The 25,168-nt window shown below is 36.3% G+C and overlaps 1 protein-coding gene and 1 long non-coding RNA gene across 2 annotated transcripts in view; both read left to right on the forward strand.

Moving 5' to 3' along the window:
* The window catches only part of LOC135205965 (uncharacterized), a 146,731-nt gene extending 129,513 nt beyond the window's left edge, over positions 1-17,218 (forward strand). Inside the window, exons 3-4 of the long non-coding RNA XR_010312650.1 lie at positions 16,049-16,372; positions 16,538-17,218. This is a non-coding gene — a long non-coding RNA (uncharacterized LOC135205965). The remainder of the gene's footprint in view (positions 1-16,048; positions 16,373-16,537) is intronic.
* A 75-nt stretch (positions 17,219-17,293) lies between these two features.
* On the forward strand, positions 17,294-18,625 carry LOC135206329 (zinc finger MYM-type protein 1-like). The gene has a single exon (XM_064237749.1). The coding sequence runs from the start codon at positions 17,294-17,296 to the stop codon at positions 18,623-18,625; it is 1,332 nt and encodes a 443-aa protein (XP_064093819.1).
* Positions 18,626-25,168: the final 6,543 nt, after the last annotated feature.

The following is a 25,168-nucleotide window of genomic DNA, read 5'->3' on the forward strand; positions in this document are numbered from 1 at the left end:
GCGTTCACTATCCTTGTTACCCAGTTGTTACAGTGCTGACTGCCCCATATATCCAGACATAACTGTGGTGACTGTCCCTTTTATCCAGGTATTAATTGGTGACATTACTATCCATTTTATTCCGATATTACTGTGCTAACTGTCCCCCTGGTATTACTGTGGTGGCTGTCCCTCTTATCCAGTTATTACTGTGGTGACTGTCCTTTCAAACAGGTAGTATTGCGGTCCATTTTATTTAGCTATTACTATGGTGACTGTCCCATCTATCTAGGCATTGCTTTGGTGGCTGTCCCATTTATCCAGGTATTACTGTGCTGACTGTCCCTTTTATCCAGGTGGTATTACCATGTTGACTGTCTCCTTACTGGTACTACTGTGTTGACTGTCCATTTTATCCATATGTTACTGTGGTGACTGTACCTGAGTATTACTGTGGTAGATGTCTCTTTTATCCAGGTATTACTGTGCTGACTGTCCATTTTACCACCACTGAAGGTAAACACACCCCTGCTTAACTCAAACAGCCAACTAAACCTAAGCACAACCCTCACTAAACCTAAATACACCCCACACTAAGCCTAAACACACTCCTTGCTAAACCTAAATACCCTCCCTGCTAAACCTAAACACATCCCCAGTAAACCTAAACACTCCCCTTGCTAAGCCTAAACGCATCTCCACTAAACCTAAACACATACCTCCATTAAACCTAAACTCACCCTCCACTAAACCCAAACGGAAACCTTGGTAAATAGTTATTAATCACAGGAAAGTAAAGCATTTTCAATAATATTTTTCTTATGGCATCGAGTACATGAAATGAGGTATGATAAACCCATAGGATTTTATTCACATAAGTTACAAAGGGAAGGGGATAGGGGGATGGGTAAGGGGAAATAGATATGAATTTGAAACCTACCCTGTTATCTAAGTTGGGTCAAATGATGGCCACGTTCTAAATTTTGTCTAGATTGGTAAAGCTGTTACCACATAAGTTGCAAGGGGATATTGGATGGGGAAGGGGTTACGTGTTTGAAACCTACCTTATTATCCAAGTTGTTGCAAATAATTACCACTGCCAAATTTTGTCTAGATTGGTCAAGTGGTTCGGAGTTCTGTAACGCTCAGAGCTACAAACATACAAATGTGTGTGTGTGTGTTTGTGAGTGAGTGAGTGTGTGTGTGTTTCATATCAGTAAACCTATGCTTTAGTAGCTGAAGTGTAATGTAATTTCATGAGAATCGAGGATTTGCCCTGTTCTCGGAGTAACTTTTGAGTATAAAACCTCTTAGCAGTCTTTTGATGTGACTGAGTGAATGGCTGAAGGACTCCATCAAGCAGCGTAGCTCATGGTTTGTGTGTAACTAGGTCGCCTCAGCAGGATCGAATGGTCGTCATTGTACCTCTGTTAAACCAGTGACAGTCGCATGACCTTAGCTGTTCAACTTCACTGCTGTTAACGTGTATTCTTATTTTGTGTATATCCAATTGCCTGTTTGTTGAGTGATTGCTGTGTAACCTGATTGCTTGTTTGGCTTGGTCCATTTGCGTAGTTACACATTTTGGACGGTAATACTGATAAAGTAATGTCCGGAAATTCATCTCCTTATCTGTGGAAAAGTGTAGAAGATCAGTGACTGTTGCTGTTAGATTAAGCAGACAATTTGTTCGCAAGGGCTCTTGGTCCCAGCTCAGCCATTAGAGTGTAATGATATAATGAGCAATGTTTTTGTATCACAGAGGTAGATTAGGCTACTTAGTTTATGCTAAGGTAGACGGTATGCCTCTACAGGAATTTGAATCCTTTCTGATATTTTTAGCAATTTTTAATCCTAATAGCATTTTTGGGTGAATATATATGTGTGGTAGAGATCATCACTACTAGTCTCCATTGCCCTCTCAATACTTCCATTTTTCACTGAATCATTCGTAATTATATTTTTTTAAATTTAGGTGTGCGGTACTGTACACAATTAAACTCGGTGTTTAAGCTTTTATAATAGAGCCCTCTGAGACACTAACCTTGTTGTACCGGAACATTAAATAAACAATCCTCTTCCTTTAGACTCTGAAACTTTGCTTTGTTTCTTTGTTCCCATAGTCTTGTAATCTTCCTCTATTTATGGTTTATGTTGATCCGTCGACCTCCTCCTTCTATAGAATTATATCAGGTTCGCTTCAAGGTGTCAGCTGTGATCCAGTGTACTTTCAGACCAAAGGATCCATTTGAGAGAGAGATTCAAGTCTTCTGTATCTAATAAATTTTGTAATATCTAAGAAACAGAAAGGCAGAGATAGAGAGCAGAAAATATGAATCTAATGATAACTAAGGGACAGAACTGTAAGTCAAAAACATATGAGAAAGAGAGAGAGAGAGAGAGAGAGAGAGAGAGAGAGAGAGAGAGAGAGAGAGAGAGAGAGAGAGAGAGAGGTGGGGTGCCGTGGTAGAGACATGTAATTCTAATATCTGAAGGAGAGAGAGAGAGAGAGAGAGAGAGAGTTAGGGTGCCGGGGAGAGACATGTAATTCTAATATAAGAGAGAGAGAAGAGAGAGAGAGAGAGAGAGAGAGAGAGAGAGAGAGAGTTAGGGTGCCGGGTAGAGACATGTAATTATAATATGAGAGAGAGAGAGAGAGAGGAACCAAATGTAATGCTAATCAATATATCGTCTCCTCGGGGACCATTTGGATTAAGATAAACATGAAGCATCGGGAAGCGTCGTCCATTGGTCTTCGGAGCCAGACAATAGCGTCCAATGCCCTTATGAACCCTTCGAAGATTGCCTCATCGATAGAATTTTTCTCGTCTCGCCCTGATAGATTATATATTCTCCTGACGAAGGGGAAGAAGGGGCCTGCTGTATTTATTGTGACACAGTTCTCAGGGGATATTAGGTACCTGCCATTGTTATGGTGGAGATGTAAGGCTCGCCCTCCCACCGACCCCATCCTCTGACCCCGGAGTCTGATTGTAGGAGTCCTTCCAGGATTACTTATAGAAGATAGGTCCTTTCGAGGATAAGAAAAAAAATTCCTAGCCGCTGGTGCATTCTTTATAGTGTTAGGCGAGACAGGCCCACTTTGAGTGAGGCTATTTTCCGAAACTGAATTGTGAAAAGGGGCGAAAATGTTATTATTATTACCGAAATGAAAAGCCAACAACATACGATATATATATAGATATATATATATAATATATATATATATGTATATATATATATATATTATTATATATATATATATATATATATATATATATATATATACTTCTTGTTTCGTAAACAGCCGTTTATGATATAATTATATATATATCTATATATATATATATATATATATCTATATATATAAAAAACTTTTTCGTAAACAGCCGTTTATGATATAATTAAAGGGATGTTAGAAGATAGGCTATTGCACTTTGTGAAAAGAGATTTTAGAGAGAGAAGGAGAATTTAGCAAACGAATGAATAAATAAAAAGAACCGGAGAATAAAGCTTAGAAGGGCAAATTTTAGCCAAATAAATAAATAAATAAATAAAACGAAGAAAAATATGTAAGGAAAAGAGTGTAGTTGAAAGAGGAAACTTGAGGAAACTTTAAGTAGTGAATAAAATTAATAAGGAATAGTGTAGCAAAAGAGGAAGCTTGAAGAGGACGAAAAATTCTAACCGCCCCCGCCCCCCGGTCCCCCATAAAAAAAATTACAATCTTGAGATAAAACGCTGTAACCAGAGAATAATTAAGACATGAGGAAATTTGAAAAAGAGACTGATGTAAAACAGTGAGATACCTGCCACAACTGCACTCCTCACCTCGTCATAAGTCTTCATACCATGAGAAGAAAGGTTTCTTATGCTGTCGGAGCCGGTGCTCGCTCATTTATTTCCCTCAGGAGCTGTTGGAGAGGCGAGACAAGCCTCTAATGCGCTTTCATTCTTCACGATAAGATAAATCGGTTGTACCTCTGGACCTGTTTCATATTTCGCTTATCTGTTGGATGAATATATGCCTATGTTTGTAAACCCCAGTTAGATGACGTGTCCTTTTTGTTCTTCGTTTTGGTATGTAAGTTTTTATGTTTATATTTCCAGACATGAATACCAAATGATTGTAAAATATATTGTAAATTGTTCACATACTTTCCACACATTTTTATCTTTACTTCTTGATCATCTGTTAAGTCTTTGATGAATTGCCCTTTTACTTAATTTCTTCTTTAGTCAGAAATATTGCACGTGTTTTGTTTTATATCTTTGTGTTATTTGGAATTAACGTATGTTTGCCTTTATAATTATTTATTGGAGGTTATGCACGTATTGATTGTACATTTATTTTTTTTACTATATTTCCCTTGCCTTACCAGCATTCGTTAGTTTTATTATTAGAAGTGTACCTGTCACTTCATAATTAACGGCAGTATCAAAGTAATTGTGAAGTATTACATCAAACACATTCATTATGTTGTTTTGCATTTTTTTAAAGATTATGTGATGTTGGATTATGATATTTATTGTCTATAAGATATGAGGTTCCCAGAAGAACTATGGATATCCAGTACCTTTATTATTATATAAATTGATATGTTAGTTCAATTTAGATAAACATTAAATTGGATGTACACAGAAGAGCAGTTTACAAAAAAATTTTAATCACGAGGAATTCCAGATCAGTTAGCATCTGTTGTTCTTGCACTGACATGTTTCACTTTAATCTTAATAATTACTCAGTCGGTATTTAGAGTTTCACTGCTAAAGTTCAGAGCTTTTAATATAGCATTTTTTCTACTGTATAAAAACTGCAAGCAAAGGAGGTTCGAGATCTTATTGTAGTAAATGGGATTTTCGTATGATCAGCGAAAACTACATTTTTATGGAAATTTGAATACTCAACCTATTTTGTGCGATCGTTGTTCCGGGAAATGCGCCAGTCTAAATATTCCAGTCTATAACCCCTACTAAAAGAAAAAAAAAGTTTACGAGACATCTTCAGGCACCATTGATGGGAACTTGCATATTGCAATGAATCAACAATAAATTTTGATACAAAAATTCACGTTTGTTCGATTGACTGATCGTAATCAATGTGGTTTGAACTAGGGTTTCCAGTTTGAGCCCGATTTTGGATGACGGGATTTCGGGACAATTTGAAAATAATCCCGGGATTTCGCTGGAAATGCAATTTTTTTTGGGGGGGTGGTAATATATTTTCATTGTTAACCATTCAAAGCAGGTCTGTTTTACCAGGATTAATAGATAAAATCTTAATAATAGGGATAATAAAACAAAGAACATTAATGTTTACCCGTATTTAATTAATGGTAAGAATATCAAGGAATATAACTTTCAGTGAGTTACATTGGCAAAGTGACTTTTGGCTTAAGCCGACATTTTGTTCGTGTAATCTTGCAAACGTTTGCGATAACGTTAGAACCTGGGCTATCTAGGTATGTAACCAACTGAATAACCGAGAGCAGTTGTTATAAAACCGGTAATGAATGTGATGGACGGGAATGGAACGTGAGTGTAACAAGTTTTTAGTCCACTGCGTGTTTCATAATTAATTACTCGTGATAAATGAATGAGTAAACCAATGTACTGTAAGGGAATTAAATGTTAATATTTAACTAAATTCCTGGGAAATCCAGAGATTTTATGAAAAATCCCTGAAATAAACAAATAAAAAAATGGCGTTTTTTCCCGGGATCCCGGGATGGAAACAAGTGGTAGCCTTAAGTGGTATTTACAAAACGATAATCCATCCAAGAGTTGTGGGAGGTATAGGCTAGATTTTCTCAGAAAACAGCCTGAGAATGTATTGGAAATCAGGAACATTCAAAGGTTAAAGATCATCAAACATATTTGGTATATCTCGTCCAAAACCTCACCGGAAGTGATGAGTCTTTTAAGACTGAAAATTTCCCGACTCTGCGGAGGACACTTGAGGCAACATGCGTTGTTGATGGCGCCTCTGGCCTGGTTAAATTTACCTAGCAGTTACGGACGTCAGAGTTACCTGTACAGATAAACAATTTATACTCAACAGCCAGAGGTCAGGGAGCTTAGAGAGAGAGAGAGAGAGAGAGAGAGAGAGAAGAGAGAGAGAGAGAGAGAGGCAGGCTGTGGGGAACAGATAATGCGTGGGTGAAAAAAAAAAATCAGAGCAAGGGAGAACTGTGAATCTGCTATAATTCGTATACCCCAGAACTTAGAGAGAAAGAGAGAAAGAGAGAGAGAATTTTACATTGAGTTACCAGGCAATCAAGGTATTGATATTACAAATGTAAAAAACTATACGAATAATATGATTGATATTGTTATTTAGTCATAAAAACCCTTACACCTATTTCGCTCACAGTGTTTCATCAGTTTTTCATTTTAATTTGGAAGCTGAATTCTTATATTGGAAAAGGGAACGAATGCTTTTGAAACTCACGCGACCTTTAAAACCTGTGCCCACATATTAGAGTATTCAAGTTTAATCGTATGTTTGTTTCATAAAATATATTGAGCTTAGACCAAAGTTTTGTTTAATCCTCACCACAGGGATTTGAACTGGCATTAATTTGTACAGGTATGTGTATGTTTAAGTATTTTATATATCTATACAATATATATATATATATATATATATATATATATATATATATATATATGGTTGTGTGTGTTTGTGTGTAGGGTGGGTGTGTATGTGTATGCACACATGTTATGAAAGAGCTGTTGAACTCATTCTTTATTGGAATTGAAGTGTGGATGTTGTATTGACTGGAAATGAAATAAAAACAAGCTGAAAATGTTCAGATACATTGTTTTGCGCTATATGTGAATCTGACAATGATTGAAAGCTTAAGATAGATAGAAGTATATAAAGGAAGTGGAAAAAACGTTATCGTGGTTAAAAAGGTGGATCAGAGGTTCTAAACTGCCTTTGTTCATTTGGAGAGAATGGGAGTTGATAGGCTGGTGAACTGAGTATATTCAAAAGTGAAAGTCGGAGGGAAAGAAAACTTAGAAAGTGCTGGGTAGATGGTGTAAAAGAAGTTCAATATCGAGGACGCGAGAGAATGGGCGACAGACAGTGATGAATGTTAATTTTGAGCGTAAGGGTTTGACGTGCTGCTGATGAACTCTGCATATGTGGATGAAGTGTCTAAAATTGTTTTTTTTCTTTCTTTCTTTTTTTAATTCTCAGAAGCCACCTCCCATGAGCAGAAATGGCTTGATGTTAGAAATAAGGGCGTTTGTGCATGTATATGGGATAATCATGAAATACACGAATTGTCACAAAGAGTGATGGTATTATTTGTTTTCCAGTGGCTGTCTTTAGTAAATGAAGTCTCTTGGATTCAAGAAAATTCTTTTTGGGGTTAGTCTTTTGAGTAATGTTCTTGCTTACAAGATAATGGTGACAGAAGTGCTTGTTTAGGAAACTGTATTTTTATGTAATTAGCGCTTGTTTAGGAAATTTCCTATATTATTAGTAAAGGCACTGAATTACCAGTGTAATGCAGCGTTTTATAAGAAAATATTTTTGGTGGTTATGTCATTTTGTATGAGGCTTGCAGGTAAAGGAAGATATTTCAAGGCACGTAACGTTAGTAATGAAGGTCCTATGGAGGAGAGTTGAGCGTCTGCCATGTTTATGTAATAGCCTTAAGAGATTTGCCAGATGACGTGCCTGCGATTATGTAGAGGAGTGATTATTTGTTAATGTGTGGAAATAGAACTGCGTATGGCTTTTGTTATTTTAAGAACAATGTGTGGCTGTTGTTACTTTTAGGTATCTGGAAAATATTGGTACGAGCTTTATGATTAAAGGAAATCATGAATGCCATGGGACCTTCAGTTATATATTATAATATATATATATATATATATATATATATATATATATATATTATTTACCTGCCTTTTTATCAGATTTCTCAGCAAGTTTTTAGGGATGAGAATGCTAGCCCCCATCTCCAATTTTTCTTTTCTTTGAGCCAAGAAGAGGCAGTAGTGCTCATTTATAGCTGCTTCGACTGGTTAACATTAGGCCGGGAGGGATATTCCCGAACTGTAACCGAATACCAAACTAACCTAACCTAATCTAGGGGCATGACAAAAAAACCGGGGCTGGTGCAATACTAGTGTATACATCTCGGGAATTTGCGGCCTGGAGCCAACCGCGGTGTTGGTGAATGTCTGTGTTCCTGCGCTATCCTGAATTCGTTTAGTCTCTGTCTGAGAACACAGAAACCCAGGCGTAATGTCAGTGATACTTTTTTTTTCAGCAAACTTATTTACTACCTTGCACACAAGCATGTTATCCAGAATTTCAGTCCTAGTAATCTCGGCCATTGGTGTCATGATTATTGTTTATTAGTGGCTCTTGCTTAGTTTTCAAGATTTTTTTTTCATATACTTAAAGGTTATGGAGAGGGCGAACTAGTAACGTTTTTTATCATTATCAGAAGTTTACTGTTTTATGCTGAGAGTTATGCTTTTTTTCTCTTTTGCAAACGTAGAAAATGGATGTTATGAAAGTAATGTATCTTTATGATTCTGGTCATCATTGTCCAAGTCTCTAAGCGTATAGTTTAGTGTGTTGAGTGATTATCCTATTCCAATCCGAAGTGTAGTTTTTGAAATTTTCGCTCTCTTTCCTTTGATCAATTAATTAATATAAGGTTTTTCATCTCGTTCAGAGTTGTTTCAAAACAGATTCAGTGATATGCTTCTTTGTTACACTGAATATACGCTGTTTAAAAACCTCAGAGAGAGAGAGAGAGAGAGAGAGGAGAGACGAGGAGAGAGACCTTACCATTACAGACCATTACATCTTGTTCGGGTTGCCCCAGGTCCCTCAGTGTGAGGCACCTCTAATGTCTACCAGAGAGTTGCTAGTACATCTTCCGGTATATTTTGCATCTTCCAATCTTGGATGTTCTCCGGGATGCAGTTTAGATATTTGTCGAGCTTTATTTTCTTAAAACACATCTAACGCTGCATTATCGATGCTGGTGCGTAGTTGGATTTAATGTCCTGTGTGCTTTCCTTATTTTTCCTGGTATATTTTTGGGCACTATTAATCTACCTCTGCTTGCTCTTTCTGATATTTTTAGTTCCATGATATTTTCTGCTATTCCTTCTATCTGTTTCCATGCCTGAATTATCATGTAGCGTTCTCTTCTCCTTTCCAGACTATATAATTTTAAGAATTGTTAGTCTTTCCAGTAGTCTAGGTCCTTAACTTCTTCTATTCTAGCTGTAAAGGACCTTTGTACCTCTCTATTTGTGCAATATCCTTTTGATAGTGTGGGGGTACCATATCATATTGCAATATTCAAGTGGGACTACGACATATGTTTTATAAAGCATAATCATGTGTTCAGCTTTTCTTGTTTTGAAGTGCCGTAACAACATTCCCATTTTTGCTTTACATTTTGCCAACAGAGTTGCTATTTGATCATTGCATAACATGTTCCTATTCATCATCACACCAAGGTCTTTAACTGCTTCCTTATTTGTGATGGTCTCATTATTAGGTCCCTTATATGCATATAGCTTTCTTTCTCTGTCTCCATAATTTATTGATTCAAATTTATCAGAGTTAAATACATCCTATTTACCTCTGCCCAATCATATACTTTGTTAAGGTCTCTTTGTAGGCGTTCCTATCTTCATCACAAGTAATTTCTCTACTTATTCTTGTGTCATCTGCGAAACTACTCACTACCGAATCCTTAACATTATTGTCTATGTCTTCAATCATAATAACAAACAGTATTGCAGCTAACACCGTACCTTGCGGCACACCGGATATTACCTTGGCTTCATCCGATTTCTCGTCGTTTGCAATAACTATCTGTTTTCGTTGTGTAAAAATTCTTTTAACCATCTTCCTACTTTATCCACGATATGTGTTTTCTAATTTTCTTCGCTAATATATTATGGTCTACTTTATCAAAAGCTTTTGCAAAGTCTAAATAAACCACATCTGTTTCATTTCCGCTTTTCATATTTTTGAATATGTTTTCACGGTGAACTAACAGTTGGGTTTGTGTACTTTTTCCGGGTACGAAACCATGTTGTCCTTTATTAAACAAATTATTTTTTATTAAATGTTTCATAATATTTTTCTTCATTACCCTTTCATACACTTTCATTATATGTGATGTTAGACTCACAGGCCTATAATTACTTGCCTCTAGTCCTTTGATCCACTTTGAAAGTAGGGGTCAATATACGCTAATTTGTGCTCATCATATATCTTGCCTGTATCTACACTTTGTCTTAATAATATTGCAAGTGGCTTTGCGATAGAATGAACTACTTTCTTTAACAAAATAGCAGGAATTCCATCAGGCCCTGCAGCAGCTCCATTTTTAATTTCATTAATAGCCTGCACAATATCAGCTTCATTAATATCTATGTCAGCTAAATATTCACTATTTTCATCCCTTACTTCTATATCATTATCTTCATTATCTATTCTAGGGGTGAATTCTCTCTTATATCGTTCTGCCAGTATGTTGCAATTTCCTTTTTTTCATTCGTTAATCCTCCCTTCAATTCTCAGAGGGCCTATTTTCTATTCTTCTTTTATTCATCTTCTTCGCATATGAGTATAATAGTTTGGGGTTTTGCTTGATATTTAATAGGGTTTTTCTTCCAAGTCCCGTTTTTCATTTTTCTTTTGATTGTATAATCTTTTTTTCTGCATTTTCTATCTTACTTTTTAGTTCTTATAACTTTCCATGCATTTTTTTCTTTGCAAGCCCGAACCTTTTTTCCACTTTCTGATTTTCTGGAACAAGATTCTTCTGTCTCTTGGTATGCATGAATGATGTTTACTTTTCTTCTTCGGTATATATTTTTCCACTATTATCTCCAATATTTTATATAATATCTCCGTATTTACCCTTATGTCATCACTTACGAAAATGTTATCCCAATCTTTGTTTAATTCTTCATTAATTTCTGACCATTTTATATTTTTACCTGTAGAAGTTGTATTTTCCATATCCTTCCCACTTTTTCATTTCTTGCTTATCTCTATTTTCACTTGCTTTGGAATGAACTGTTATTCTATGACATTATGGTCTGAAATACTCGCATTATAAACTATTATTTCTTTAACATAATTCATCTCGTTCACAAATACTAGGTCTAAAGTATTTTCCTTTCTTGTTGGCAGGTGATTTATTTGTTGAATGTTGTATTCTAGTAGCATATCTAATAGCTTTTCAAATTGCCTCTTATCTTCTGCACTACTATTACTCTCTTTTTTATATGTATAAGTACAACCACAATCTCCTATTCGTTCTTTCCATTCTACGAAAGGAAAGTTTGAAGTCACCAGATAGGAGAATAGTCCAGTCCTTGTGATTTCTACATATATCATCCAATTTTTCAATTATTAAGTCAAACTCTTTAGTATTAGGAGTCTATATATACTATGTTCATCAATTTTTCAGATTCAAATTTCGACCGCTATTAGTTCACATTCTGAGTTACTATATTTCTCATATATTTTTCCTTGTTTTTTGTCTTCCCATATATTGCGGTTCCCCCTTGATTCCTATTTTTCTATCTTGATCTATAAGTTTGGAACCCTTTTATTTGATCATCATTCCCAGTCTCTTGGGAATTTACCAGGGTTTTCACTTATTATTCATTTATATTCATTTTCTTTTCATTTTTGGGTTAGTTCTTCTAAGTGACTCTCTATTTTTCTTTTTGAGTTACTCGTAACTAACCCTGCGCATTCATCACTATGATGGTTTGCGTGTTTTCTCCTTCATTTAATACTGATAGTAATAAGGATTTTCCCATGTCTCCTTTCCTGTTCTGGTATGTTGTCTTTTTTTCATTTCCAGAAATTAAACTGACATTAAAAAATCCAACTTTTCCATAATATTTGATCTTCCTTCATCATAATTATTCATTTTGTGTCTGAATCTGCAATTTTCTCCGTTTCTGCAATATCCTCTTGCATAATAAATACAGTTATTATCTCTTGAGTAGAATTTCGGAGCTGATGCTTTGAAATTCTTTGCTGACACCTCTGCATATCTCATTGGTGGTTTTTTGCTTTTCTCTTTTACCTGATATTCTTGATTTCTCTCTTTATTTGTTTCTTTCTTATTTTGGATTTTATTACTTGGTTGGTTATTTATTTGATTATGATTCATGGCTACAGGGTGCATATATTTGCATTTTTTTGTCGAACTTACATCCTTTTCCTTCTTTTAGGTTTTTACATATTTTTTGGATGCAGATCTCTGCAATCATCCCATATCCATCTAAGTATGCACATTTACCATATATTTCATAGTTTTGACATATCTTAGGATGTTTGTAGTAACATCTTTCTCCAAATCTGCAATTCCCTCTTTTCAAAAGGTTGCAGATTTTGTCTTTCTTGTCTATTTTTTCCTCTTTCCCGTCATTGTATAGATCTGGGTAGAGCCTCTTCGGGATTTGCTTTTCTGTTGTCATATCGTAATTTATTTCTTCGTAGTATGCTGCTTTATTGCCTCATATGTAGTATCAATGAGTATCTCTGCATCCATACTTTATCTTGTTCTTTGTTTTCCTTATTTTTTTCTGTCATTTCATTTTGTTTACTTCTCTTCCGTTTTCCTTCTTTTCTTCTTTTTCTATTCTTCTTCTTCTCTTCCTCTTCTTCTTCATCCTCAACTATTTGTACATTCAATCTTGATTTAATAACATTGTCTATCCATGATAGACATGTTGAACAAAAAATTCTTGTATCTTTCTCAAATCTTGTATTACCTCAGCACACTGTGGATGGGTCGGAATGTTGCCATGCAGCACATTTTCTGATTAGGTTTTGTGGATTGACTATGCTATACCAAACCTTACACAGTTTGCATGCTTTTGGCATTCTTTTTCCTAATGCATCAATTCGTATATTCACAAGATTCACCTTATTCATTTTCTTTGTCGGAATATGTTGGTTTATGTATATTTTCTTTATGAGTCTCCTTGACCACTTGAATTTTATTTGGAACTTCTTCAATTATTTTCAAGATGTTTTCATTAGATTTGTTCCAGTTTGAAGGATTATATCCTTCTAATATATCTATGAATGCTTTTGTATCTTTTTGGTTAGGACTGTTGCTGATTTCATAGATGAGAAATGCCAGTTCCCTTCCTGCTACCTCATCGTATTGCGAATCTGCTAGACACGCCAAATTACGCCACCTTTTCCCGCAGTTGGAACTTACTGCCATCTTGTTCTGATTTATAGTATTACACTTGATAAACTAACTTAGAAGACGCTTTATCCTACTATTTTCACACTAATCTTATCACCGATAGTTCACGAACACTTCTAGATATTTCTCAAATTCTAGTCGTATGTTAAACTTGTGATATCTGTTGATTATTGTGACTTCACGCGGGTACGTCTCACCAAGCAAGATGGCTACTACGAGAGAGAGAGAGAGGCGTCGGGGGGAGGTCTCATAATCCGTGGTGTTGAAGAATGGAAGATTCAGGCGGGGGGCATTACACTAATAAAGGCATGAAATTAGAACAGTTTTGGTACCCTTCATTCATATGGGCTCGGACGGCAGACCATTATGAACCTTAAGTCACGGGTGTTTAAACCTCATAATTGCCTTACGATCAGCCGTCCTTCTATTCTTTCCTAATAAACTGTGAGAGAAGATGAGCGAAAGGAGGCAAAAAAAAAAGAGAAAGAAAAAAAAATAATCCTCCATTTATCTCAATCTTCATCAACGGAGGAAAGAAGGGGGAGCCTCAGTCAGAGGAAGAAAGAAGAAAATAGGCCTAATTTTAAAAGAGGCCTAAATTTTCTTCAAGATTCCTGGGAATGTTTCTTTTCAGGCTGAGATAACAGATGCCCCAAAGCATTTACTTCCAAAGCAATTTCTCATGGCATTACCAGCATCTTAGCGCTTCGGCGAGGGAGGGAGGGAGGGAGGAGAGGATTTAAAACCCCGGACATTATCGCACTTTACCCTTTCAGGGTGGCCTTGGAGGAAAAAAAAAAGTGGACTTAGAGAAAATAAGAACTGAAAAGGAAAACTTTCCTTGTTCTAGTCAGGTATACGTATATCCCCAAAGTGAGAATATATATATTTTTTCAGTTGCAGTTATTACGTTTGTTTTTTATAGTTCATGAATGTGTCCCTGCTGGTATGTTTGCTTTATAAGGTTATTTAAACGTCAGTAACCTAGATGTTGTCAGGCCAGGTTTAGTAACTATAAATCAATCAATCGAACGCTATTCTTGTCCATGAAGACTGAAGAATGAGCACCTTCTTGAAAGATGTGGCTAGAATAAGGCCTTTTCTTGTATGCTAAAGCTTAGTTTATTTCAAGTTTGTTTGTGACAACATACAAATGTTTACATTGTTTTGAGATTACCTATATAAAACTGTTTATATTATGGTATTTATTACTAGTTTTCACTTTATCTTCATGTTACTTATGTTTCAGATTTTTTTTTATAATTTACTTCAATAATCATTGTTTTTCTTTTTACTATTATAATTATTTGTTCTTGGTGGGTTTCGGTAAATTTTTTTGCATCTTAATTTTTTGGTCGTATGCTGCATTTTTGTTCAAGAACTTATATAAATTCTTATTGTCTCATCCTCCTACACACACACACACACACACACACACACACAAACACAAACACAAACACACAAACACACACACCACACACACACACATATATATATATATATATAAAATATATATTATGATATATTATATATATATATATATATATATATATTACATTAAAGAGGGATTTGCTAAGATAATGTTTAATATATCGTTGTAATTTGAGATGTGCTGTGATGTTTCTTAGAATGTAGAGTCATCATTTAACTTCCCTTAGAGACAGTGTTCGAGGTGACAAGCTTTAGGAATGCTGATGTATCTTCATTGGTGTGGTGTGATATCAAAATTGCTGTCTTAGCAGATCAACGCCTCGTCCTGTCGCTATGAGCGCTTGATACAGAGGTGACTTATGTAACTGGTTCTAGGCAGTTATCTGGGGTGTGAACATTGTGTGTGAGTTTGTACGTGCGTGCGAGCTTTTCCCTCATAATGAGATCTAGCAATACCATGGTGATAGATCATTACAGAGAGGTGGCAGAGCCAAGATGGCTTCTGCAAAGTATCTTTTAAATATAGTGTTGTGCATACTGTATTGAATGGGTAAGATTATTTTATTTTGGCCAAAAGATGTGGCTGGATTGTATTTGAATATTTATTTCAGAGATGTTTTATTTCATATGATTTTTTATTATAATCTTATGTTTATCGAGATGTTCTCCTGTCTTCTAACAGGCGATTCTGGGGACAAGGGGAATTGTTCTGGAGACAAGGGGAATTGATCTGGAGACAAGGGGAATTGATCTGGAGAAAAGGGAATTGTTCTGGAGAAAGGGGAACTGACTTGAATAATGTGTCATGGTGTTACTGTTGAGACTGTTGTGACTTTTCCAATTTCATGACTAAAATGATGTTGGTTATTTTGGAGTAGAAATATGGAGTGGGGTTATCCTAGTTCAATCATTCATTTAATCTTTTTGTTAAGAACCTGGGTTTATTTAGTTAATGCTTTGTTCTTAAATAAATGTTATTTTTGTAAGCTCACGTGTCTGATTTAGTTGCCTTAGGTAATGGAGGTGGTGTGCCGTGGAGAGAGAGAGAGAGAGAGAGAGAGAGAGAGAGAGAGAGAGAGAGAAGAGGAGAGAGAGAGAGAGGGTGTTTCCAGTTGTCTTAGACGCACGGATCCTTTGCTACCTTTTAATAAATACCGAGATTAGATTCTAATCTTCGGTTATTATATATATATATATATATATATATATATATATATATATATATATATATATATATATATATATATATACCAGGTGTCTCGAAATTAGAGCCCCCCACCCCCTCCACAGAACAAATGGAAAGTTATGAAGTTTTCTGCTATACCTTATCTCCAAGTACATTATCTTAAGTTTCTATTAAGCTATTTTTCATTTTACATTTCTTGTATTTTCAGACTGAGTGAGGGAGTTAGATACAGCCAGTGGCGGCTCGTCAATAGGGACTGTGAGTCTGCAGCCCCCCCTATCAGACGCCAGCCACACATAACGTCATAACACAAACAAACACATGGACATGCATGTGAAGAAACTCATCACTGTGTCAGAGTGCTGAACTTAACATTACACACAGTGATACAAACGCCCTAGAACCATGCAAATTACATTAAACACAACATAATTTTACGAATGCGGGGAGAAAGGGGGAGGGCTTCCCGCGGCGGAAAGGAGAGCGTGGACTGCCGCCGACACAGTCTTGTCTCAGCTGTTGTTGTGAATGGGTGAGTGTTCTTGCGTTGCTCTTATTTTCGATAGTGTTTTTCAATTTGCCAGGGATGATTTTAAAATATTATTGATCAGTGATGGCTTGTGCTCAATTTTAATTATCATATATGGTGTAAAATCCCAGAAACATGTATAAAATAGTATTTTTCTTGTTTTCACAGGTTGGCCTAGCATTATTTTGCAAAATGGCACAAGAAGCAAAGACGGTTTCTGCACTGAAAGAACTAAATTTTTCACTGTTAACACTTCAAGAGAAGGTAGCAATTAAACAAGCAGGTCGCCCATTACCAGAAATTAAAATTGTTCAAGAAGGAGTAAGCCACAACAAGAAGTATATTCGCAGTTTTAATTGTGATTGGTACCAAAGGAAAACATGGCTTTGTGGATGTGAAGTTAAGAATGCACTATTTTGCTTTCCATGTCTGTTGTTTGGAGGCGATTCAGTATGGTCCAAAGATGGTTTTGCATACATAAAGAACTTGAAAGAAAAAACAGAGAAACACGAGAATTCCAGGAAACATATAGATAATGTCATTTCTCTATCTGTTCTTGGGAGTGTAAATATTAAAGAAAGACTTAGTGAGGCATACAGACTTTCAGTGAACGCACATAATAAGAAGGTTACCAAGAATCGTGAAATTTTGTCCAAGATTATAGACTGCATAAAATTTTGTGGACATTTTGAGCTACCTTTGGGTGGACAGGATGAAACTGATGACTCTGCTAATCCAGGTGTATTTAAAGGACTGATAAATCACGCATCACAATTAGATCCAGACTTGCGGGCCCATTTAGAAAGTAATGCAGTCTTCAAAGGTGTCTCCAAGACTATTCAGAATGAAATTCTCGACTGTCTGCTGCAAATATATCGTGATCATCAGAATGAAAAACTAAAGAAAGCTCCCTTTGTTGCTGTTATGGCAGACGACACTACAGACGTTTCAGAACACACTCAAATGGTTATTGTTCTAAGATACTTGGTAGGTGAAGAGGTTGTTGAGAGATTTTGGGGATTTTTCACTCCAGAAAATCAAACAGCAGATGGGTTATCGAAATGCATCCTCGATCAGTTAAACACAGTCCTTGAAGGGAATGCAGAGAAACTGATTGCTCAAACATTCGATGGTGCAACTGTTATGAAAGGTAAGAAGGGTGGGGTTCAGGCTAAAATCAAATCAGTGTACAATAACGCCCACTTCATTCACTGTTATGCCCACCAACTTAATTTTATAATGCAAAATGTTGCAAGTGTTACACGGGGTTCACGAATATTTTTCTCCAACCTTTCGGGCATAGCAGCATTTTTTTCAAGGTCGCCTCTACGTTTAAATGTTCTTACAAAGCACATGACTAGCCGCATTCCACGCCCATCTTCTACAAGGTGGAACTTTCATAGTCGCACTGTCAAAAAGGTTTATGAACATTTTGAACCCTTAAAAAAATGCATGGAGGAAATACAGAGTACATCAAATGCTACTATAACCATACGAGAAGCAACAGGTATTTTGAACGCCCTGAAAGATGAAAGTTTTAAGTTTTGGTTGGAGCTTTTCCACCAGATAATGCCTCACGTAGAAGTGTTTTTTCACCAAATGCAGTGTAGAGACATTGATGTGACTAAAGCACATGAGTTCATTACAAACTTCAAAAGGGCCATATCTGAAATAAGAAATTCCAAATACTGTGAAAATCCCACAAAAACACTCATGGCTGAAGCAAAAGAAGTGTGTGACTGTGTGTGTGCTGACATAGCTGAGAGATTTTCTTTCACTAAACAATTAGTAGCTGCTAAACTGTTCAATAAAGACTGTTTCACTAACTTCAAGCAAAAAGTTACTTTAGAAGAAGTTGAAGTAGCCACTGAAGCTTACCCAATGATTGCCAAAGAAAGACTTTTGACTGAACTTAGAGCATTCTATGACAGATGTGATTTGCATGAGTTTTCCAAATTGAGTGAACTATTGAAGATTGTGAATGAAAATAACTTAGGTGTACTCTGTGAAATGACAAAACTTATAAAAATTCTTTTGACAATTCCAATGACTACAGCAGAGCCCGAACGTTGTTTTCCAACACTGAAGAGGGTCAAAACTTTCTTAAGGAGCACTAAGAAGCAGGATAGGCTAAATGCACTAGCTATGATTTCAATAGAGAAGATTTCTATCAATAATATGCAAGGTCTAAATGAAAAAGTTATTGATCTGTTTGCACAAAACAAGAACAGGAGAATGGACTTCCTTTTCAAATAGCGTAAGCCTGCCCAGAGAAAGTCAAGCATTTACTGTTAAGATAAGACTTGGGAACAATACTGGTCAAGGGAGAACAAGTGCTCCACTCCGGCACTACTCTGCATCGCTGAGTTTTACCCAGAAATATGTCAGAGGGCACTCTCCTTGCTGAAGAACAGCCCAGCCCAAATAAAGCCTGAAGTGTAACAATTAGGTTTTTGAATAAATTTTCTTTTTATGTCTGTTCATTTCCTTTCACACAATATTAAAACAAAGGCTAAATGTATTCTGGAGCAGCACTTCCACTAATTTTAGCTACGAGCCGCCACTGGATACAGCCATGGCTAACGACTCAGAGGAAATCAGATGGATTGACCGAATCCAGGCTATAACCTTCAGAGAGGCCAGGGATACTGGCGCATCCTTCATTTCACATTCCTGGATAGCTAGATACATTAAAAGAGATGAATCCTTTGTTAAAAGAAACTGGAACAAAAATCCATATGACTGTCATCATGAAAAGAGTGATAATCTTGGAAGGCCTGAAGTCCTTTCTCAGGAGTCAAAAGACATCATAGCTGAGGCAGTGGGTAGAGCAAGAAAGTCGTTACATAAATTGGTGCTTGAACTAGAAACAAAAAGGGGAGAGAGAGAAGTGTGAGTTGAAAAAATCTGGTATCAAGCCATTTCACGTTATCAGCAAGCCCAACATCACTCAGCAACAGAGAGAAGACCATGCATGGTTATATGGTTCATTTCTTAAAGATTACGATGAAGCTGACTTTCTCCATGTTGCCACATCAGATGAATTCTTCATTTACACAGTCAGGAAGCCAAATCATAAAAATGACATAATTTTGGCTGCAAAGTTGGATGATATCAGCGATGATGTGCACTATCGCCAAATTGTGAAATTTCCTGAATGTTTGGGAGTTTTGTCTGTTTCACAGCCAAATGGTTAATGTGGATCATCAAAGAAAAAGGGCAGTCATGGCGAATACTTCAGAGAAACTGTGCTTACTGGTGGAATATTTCCTTTCCTCAAAGATCCTGAAATTGTGTTATCTGTTGAAGAAGTCACATTTTTACATGATAAGGCATCATGTTTCAAGGCTCCTCAGACACATGAGCTGCTTCGAAATAGTGGTATCGATTTCTTCTCATCAAGTGAATTTCCAGGTAGCTCCTCTGACCTTAATGTGTGTGAAAACATTGGTAGTATCTTAAAGGATCTTGTTGAAACGTGCACAGTGAACTATGATGGTATACCAAGCCTCGACGACCTGCGAAGAGAGGTGACTGAAGTGGTCAAGGAAATGGAGTTTGAGTCTCATCTTTTCTGCAATTTGCTGAAGTCATACCCCTCAAGAATGCAGGCTGTGGTACAGGCAGATGGAGGCCACACAAAATATTAAATACTTAGAGAGAAACTTAAATAAATACCTGTTCTGAATTACTCTTGTTTTTGTCCATATCAATTTTAGTTTATGCTGTAGAGGCGAGGGCTCTAATTTCGAAACACTGTATATATATATATATATATATATATATATATATAATATATATAATTATATACTATATATTATTATATATATATATATATATATTTATATACATACCATACATATATATATATATATATATATATATATATATATAATTAGCTGATGCCACTTGGAAAATTTAATAAAGGAAAGACAGAGTGCCAAGTACTTTTCGTGTTAAATTCACGAAAGTACTTGGCACTCTGTCTTTTCTTTTTTAAATTTTCCAAGTGGCATCAACTAACAAACAAAATTCACGTGCTTACTTTTGTGATTTCTTAGTGTGTATATTATATATATATATATATATATATATATATATATATATATATATATATATATATATATATATATATAAACACCAGCCATGGGATTTCATAATGCTATTGCTCGTCTCATGATATTTGAGACAATAAGAATTTATGTTAGTTCTTAAACAAAAATGCAACATACGACTGAACTTAAAATGCATAAATTTAGCGAAACCCATGAAGATCAAATGATAATAATAATGATAAAAATAGCACATTTATATATATAATTATCATTCTCCCATGGTCAATACATTCTCTCTCTCTCTCTCTCTCTCTCTCTCTCTCTCTCTCTCTCTCTCTCTCTCTCTCTTGTATGCTCATTAAGAAACTTGCATGAATTATACATCGTTCTCCCTCTCTTGGCATTTCACGTTGTTTTTCTTTTTTATCTTTCATCTTATCGGCCTCGTCATCTGGAAGTTATGTTGACATTCCTAACAATTCTTCCCCGTTTGTGAGTTTGTATATATGAAACAGATGGGAAGACAGGTGTTGCGGTCCTTCGTTTCTTTAACTTTAAACTTCCAAAAGAGTTGGTTTTGTCTCTCACATGATTTAGTATTGCGTCAAGTAAACGTTATTACTTCTTAAAAAAGAAAAAAAGTTATAAATGGATCTTGCAACGAACTTAAGGAGTTTGCGCAAACCCTGAAAACTTTTAATTGTAAAGAAAAATGAATGAAAAAAGTCGATTTCTCAAGTGGTACTCGTTTTTTTAAGGGTATTAAAAATCTTAGGAAATGAAGAAGTTAGAACAATATCGGTTCTGTTATGACGCATAAAATTTATGAATGCAACAATTTGTGCTAGCTCTCTCTATATTTAGATATAAATATAAGTGTATATATAGATAGATATTTATTTATATATGTATATATATTATGAATAAGTTATGTGTACCTATATATTATAAACAGTGATAAATGTACTTTATTATTATCACCATTATTACTATGTGTTGCTGTCGGATGGCAGTCGAGTTATGCTCATATATTTTATGTACAAAATTGCAAACTTATTTATTTGCACTGTGTATGAATTATTCTTTATACACTTAGTTCTATTTTAATGGTAATAGTTTGCTGTTAGATACGGTGATTTTTTTTTTTTTTTTTTTTTTTTGCATACGCATTCAGTTTCATTTCAGATTATATAGTTACACAATTACCTATTTTTATCACATTCGTCCTGATTAACCCCCCACTATCATTACATGTTTTGTTAATTTTTTTCCCACTAGAAATAACTTCAGCGGTCAAGGTTCCCCGTTAGTATAGTGCATTTTGCATCCAGCTTCATCGTGTTGTTTTAGACTGAGCTGGCCTTATGCCAGCGCGGGAATTCATCTCACTTGCGGAGAGGCTGTCGTGTTTGTTGATACAAAGCAATCGCGATGACGGAAAGGCTCAGTTATACCGGGATGAATAATTGTTTCGTCATCAAGAGTTCAGATGTTGTTTTTACACGTCGAATTGTGGTTTTTCTTGTATATTGTTGAGTTTGTGTTGTTGGGATTTTAATGCAGTTGTTGGTGTTGTTGTTGCTGTTATGTTTTGTGATGATTTTATCCGTTATGTATTGTTCTGATTATGATTATCATTGTGATCCAAATCATTATTATTATATTTTTAGCATCCTCGTTTTTATCCTTGTCAATATTTTCGAATTATCTAACAATGAGTTTACTATTATTACATTTGTTACTTTGTTATTATTGTGGGAAGTGACCTATCATAACACTTGTTTTTCCCACTGACATTATTATTATTATTATTATTATTATTATTATTATTATTATTATTATTATTGAGACGGGTACAACCACCAGCGTCTGGGAGAAGGGTTCGCTCGTAGGCACTAATCCACTAACACCCAATTAGAATTCAGCTCCTCTCCCACCAACGACCTTATTATTATTATTATTATTATTTATTTATTTATTTATTTTATTTTATTTTATTTTTATTTTTATTTTTTTTTTATCACAGTCCTTCAATTCGACTGGGTGGTATTTATAGTGTGGGGTTCCGGGTTGCATCCTGCCTCCTTAGGAGTCCATCACTCTTCTTACTACGTGCGCCGTTTATAGGATCACACTCTTCTGCATGAGTCCTGGAGCTACTTCGGCCTCTAGTTTTTGCAGATTCCTTTTCAGGGATCTTGGGATCGCGCCTAGTGTTCCTATGATTATGGGAACAATTTCCACTGGCATATCCCATATCCTTCTTATTTCTATTTTCAGATCTTGATACTTATCCATTTTTTCTCTCTCTTTCTCTTCAACTCTGGTGTCCCATGGTATTGCGACATCAATGAGTGATACTTTCGTCTTGATTTTGTCAATCAACGTCACGTCTGGTCTATTTGCACGTATCGCCCTATCTGTTCTGATAACATAGTCCCAGAGGATCTTTGCCTGATCGTTTTCTATCACTCCTTCAGGTTGGTGCTCGTACCACTTATGACTGCAAGGTAGCTGATGTTTCTTGCACAGGCTCCAGTGGAGGGCTTTTGCCACTGAATCATGCCTCTTTTTGTACTGGTTCTGTGCAAGTGCCGGACATTCACTTGCTATGTGGTTTATGGTTTCATTTTTTGTATTGCACTTCCTACATATGGGAGAGATGTTATTTCCGTCAATCGTTCTTTGAACATATCTGGTTCTTAGGGCCTGATCTTATGCTGCTGTTATCATTCCTTCAGTTTCCTTCTTTAGCTCTCCCCTCTGTAACCATTGCCATGTGTCATCGCTGGCCAGTTCTTTAGTCTGTCTCATGTATTGTCCGTGCATTGGTTTGTTGTGTCATTCCTCTGTTCTGTTTGTCATTCTCCTGTCTGTATATTTGTGGGTCTTCGTCTACTTTTATCAGTCCTTCTTCTCATGCACTCTTGAGCCACTCGTCTTCGCTGGTTTTCAGATATTGCCCCAGTGCTCTGTTCTCGATGTTGACGCAGTCCTCTATGCTTAGTAGTCCTCTCACTCCTTCCTTTTGTGCTATGTATAGTCTGTCCGTATTTGCTCTTGGGTGTAGTGCTTTGTGTATTGTCATATGTTTCCTAGTTTTCTGGTCTATGCTGCGGAGTTCTGCCTTCGTCCATTCCACTATCCCTGCACTGTATCTGATTACTGGCACTGCCCATGTGTTTATGGCTTTTATCATATTTCCGGCGTTGAGTTTGACTTGAGCATCGCCTTGAGTCTCTTCATATATTCTTTCCTGATCATGTCCTTTTATCTCTTGGTGTTTTATATCCCCTCCTTCCATTATTCCCAGGTATTTGTATCCCGTCTCATCTATGTGTTTGATGTTGCTCCCATCTGGTTGCTTTATCCCTTCAGTCCTTGTTACTTTGCCCTTTTGTATGTTGACTAAGGCACATTTTTTCTATTCCAAACTCCATCCTGATGTCCCCAGATACAATCCTTACAGTCTGGATTAGGGGATCTATTTTCTTGATGCTCTTACCATACAGCTTGATGTCGTCCATGAACATCATATGGTACCCGGCATCCATCTTCTGTAGTACTTTTGTCATGGGAATCATGGCTACTACGAAGAGTAGTGGGGACAGTGAGTCTCCCTGGAAGATCCCTCTCCTGATATTAATCTCTGCTAGTTAGTCTTATTCCAGAGCTTGTAAGTATTGTATTCCAGTTGCGCATTGTATTTTTGAGGAAGCTAATGGTGTTTTCCTCTGCCCCATATATTTTCAGGCATTCTATTAGCCATGTGTGTGGTATCATGTCGCAGGCTTTCTTATAGTCTATCCATGCCATGCTTAGGTTGGTTTTCCTTCTCCTACTGTTCTTCATTACCATTTTGTCTATCAGGAGCTGGTTTTTTGTGCCCCTAATAAAAGTAGACGAAGACCGACAAATATACAGACAGGAGAATGACAAACAGAACAGAGGACTAGCACAACAAACCAATGCACGGACAATACATGAGACAGACTAAAGAACTAGCCAGCGATGACACGTGGCAATGGCTACAGAGGGGAGAGCTAAAGAAGGAAACTGAAGGAATGATAACAGCAGCATAAGATCAGGCCCTAAGAACCAGATATGTTCAAAGAACGATTGACGGAAATAACATCTCTCCCATATGTAGGAAGTGCAATACAAAAAATGAAACCATAAACCACATAGCAAGCGAATGTCCGGCACTTGCACAGAACCAATACAAAAAGAGGCATGATTCAGTGGCAAAAGCCCTCCACTGGAGCCTGTGCAAGAAACATCAGCTACCTTGCAGTAATAAGTGGTACGAACACCAACCTGAAGGAGTGATAGAAAACGATCAGGCAAAGATCCTCTGGGACTATGTTATCAGAACAGATAGGGCGATACGTGCAAATAGACCAGACGTGACGTTGATTGACAAAATCAAGACGAAAGTATCACTCATTGATGTCGCAATACCATGGGACACCAGAGTTGAAGAGAAAGAGAGAGAAAAAATGGATAAGTATCAAGATCTGAAAATAGAAATAAGAAGGATATGGGATATGCCAGTGGAAATCGTACCCATAATCATAGGAGCACTAGGCACAATCCCAAGATCCCTGAAAAGGAATCTAGAAAAACTAGAGGCTGAAGTAGCTCCAGGACTCATGCAGAAGAGTGTGATCCTAGAAACGGCGCACATAGTAAGAAAACTGATGGACTCCCAAGGAGGCAGGATGCAACCCGGAACCCCACACTA

The sequence above is a fragment of the Macrobrachium nipponense genome, chromosome 29 (genome assembly GCF_015104395.2).
Source record: "Macrobrachium nipponense isolate FS-2020 chromosome 29, ASM1510439v2, whole genome shotgun sequence".
NCBI classification, from domain to species: domain Eukaryota; kingdom Metazoa; phylum Arthropoda; class Malacostraca; order Decapoda; family Palaemonidae; genus Macrobrachium; species Macrobrachium nipponense.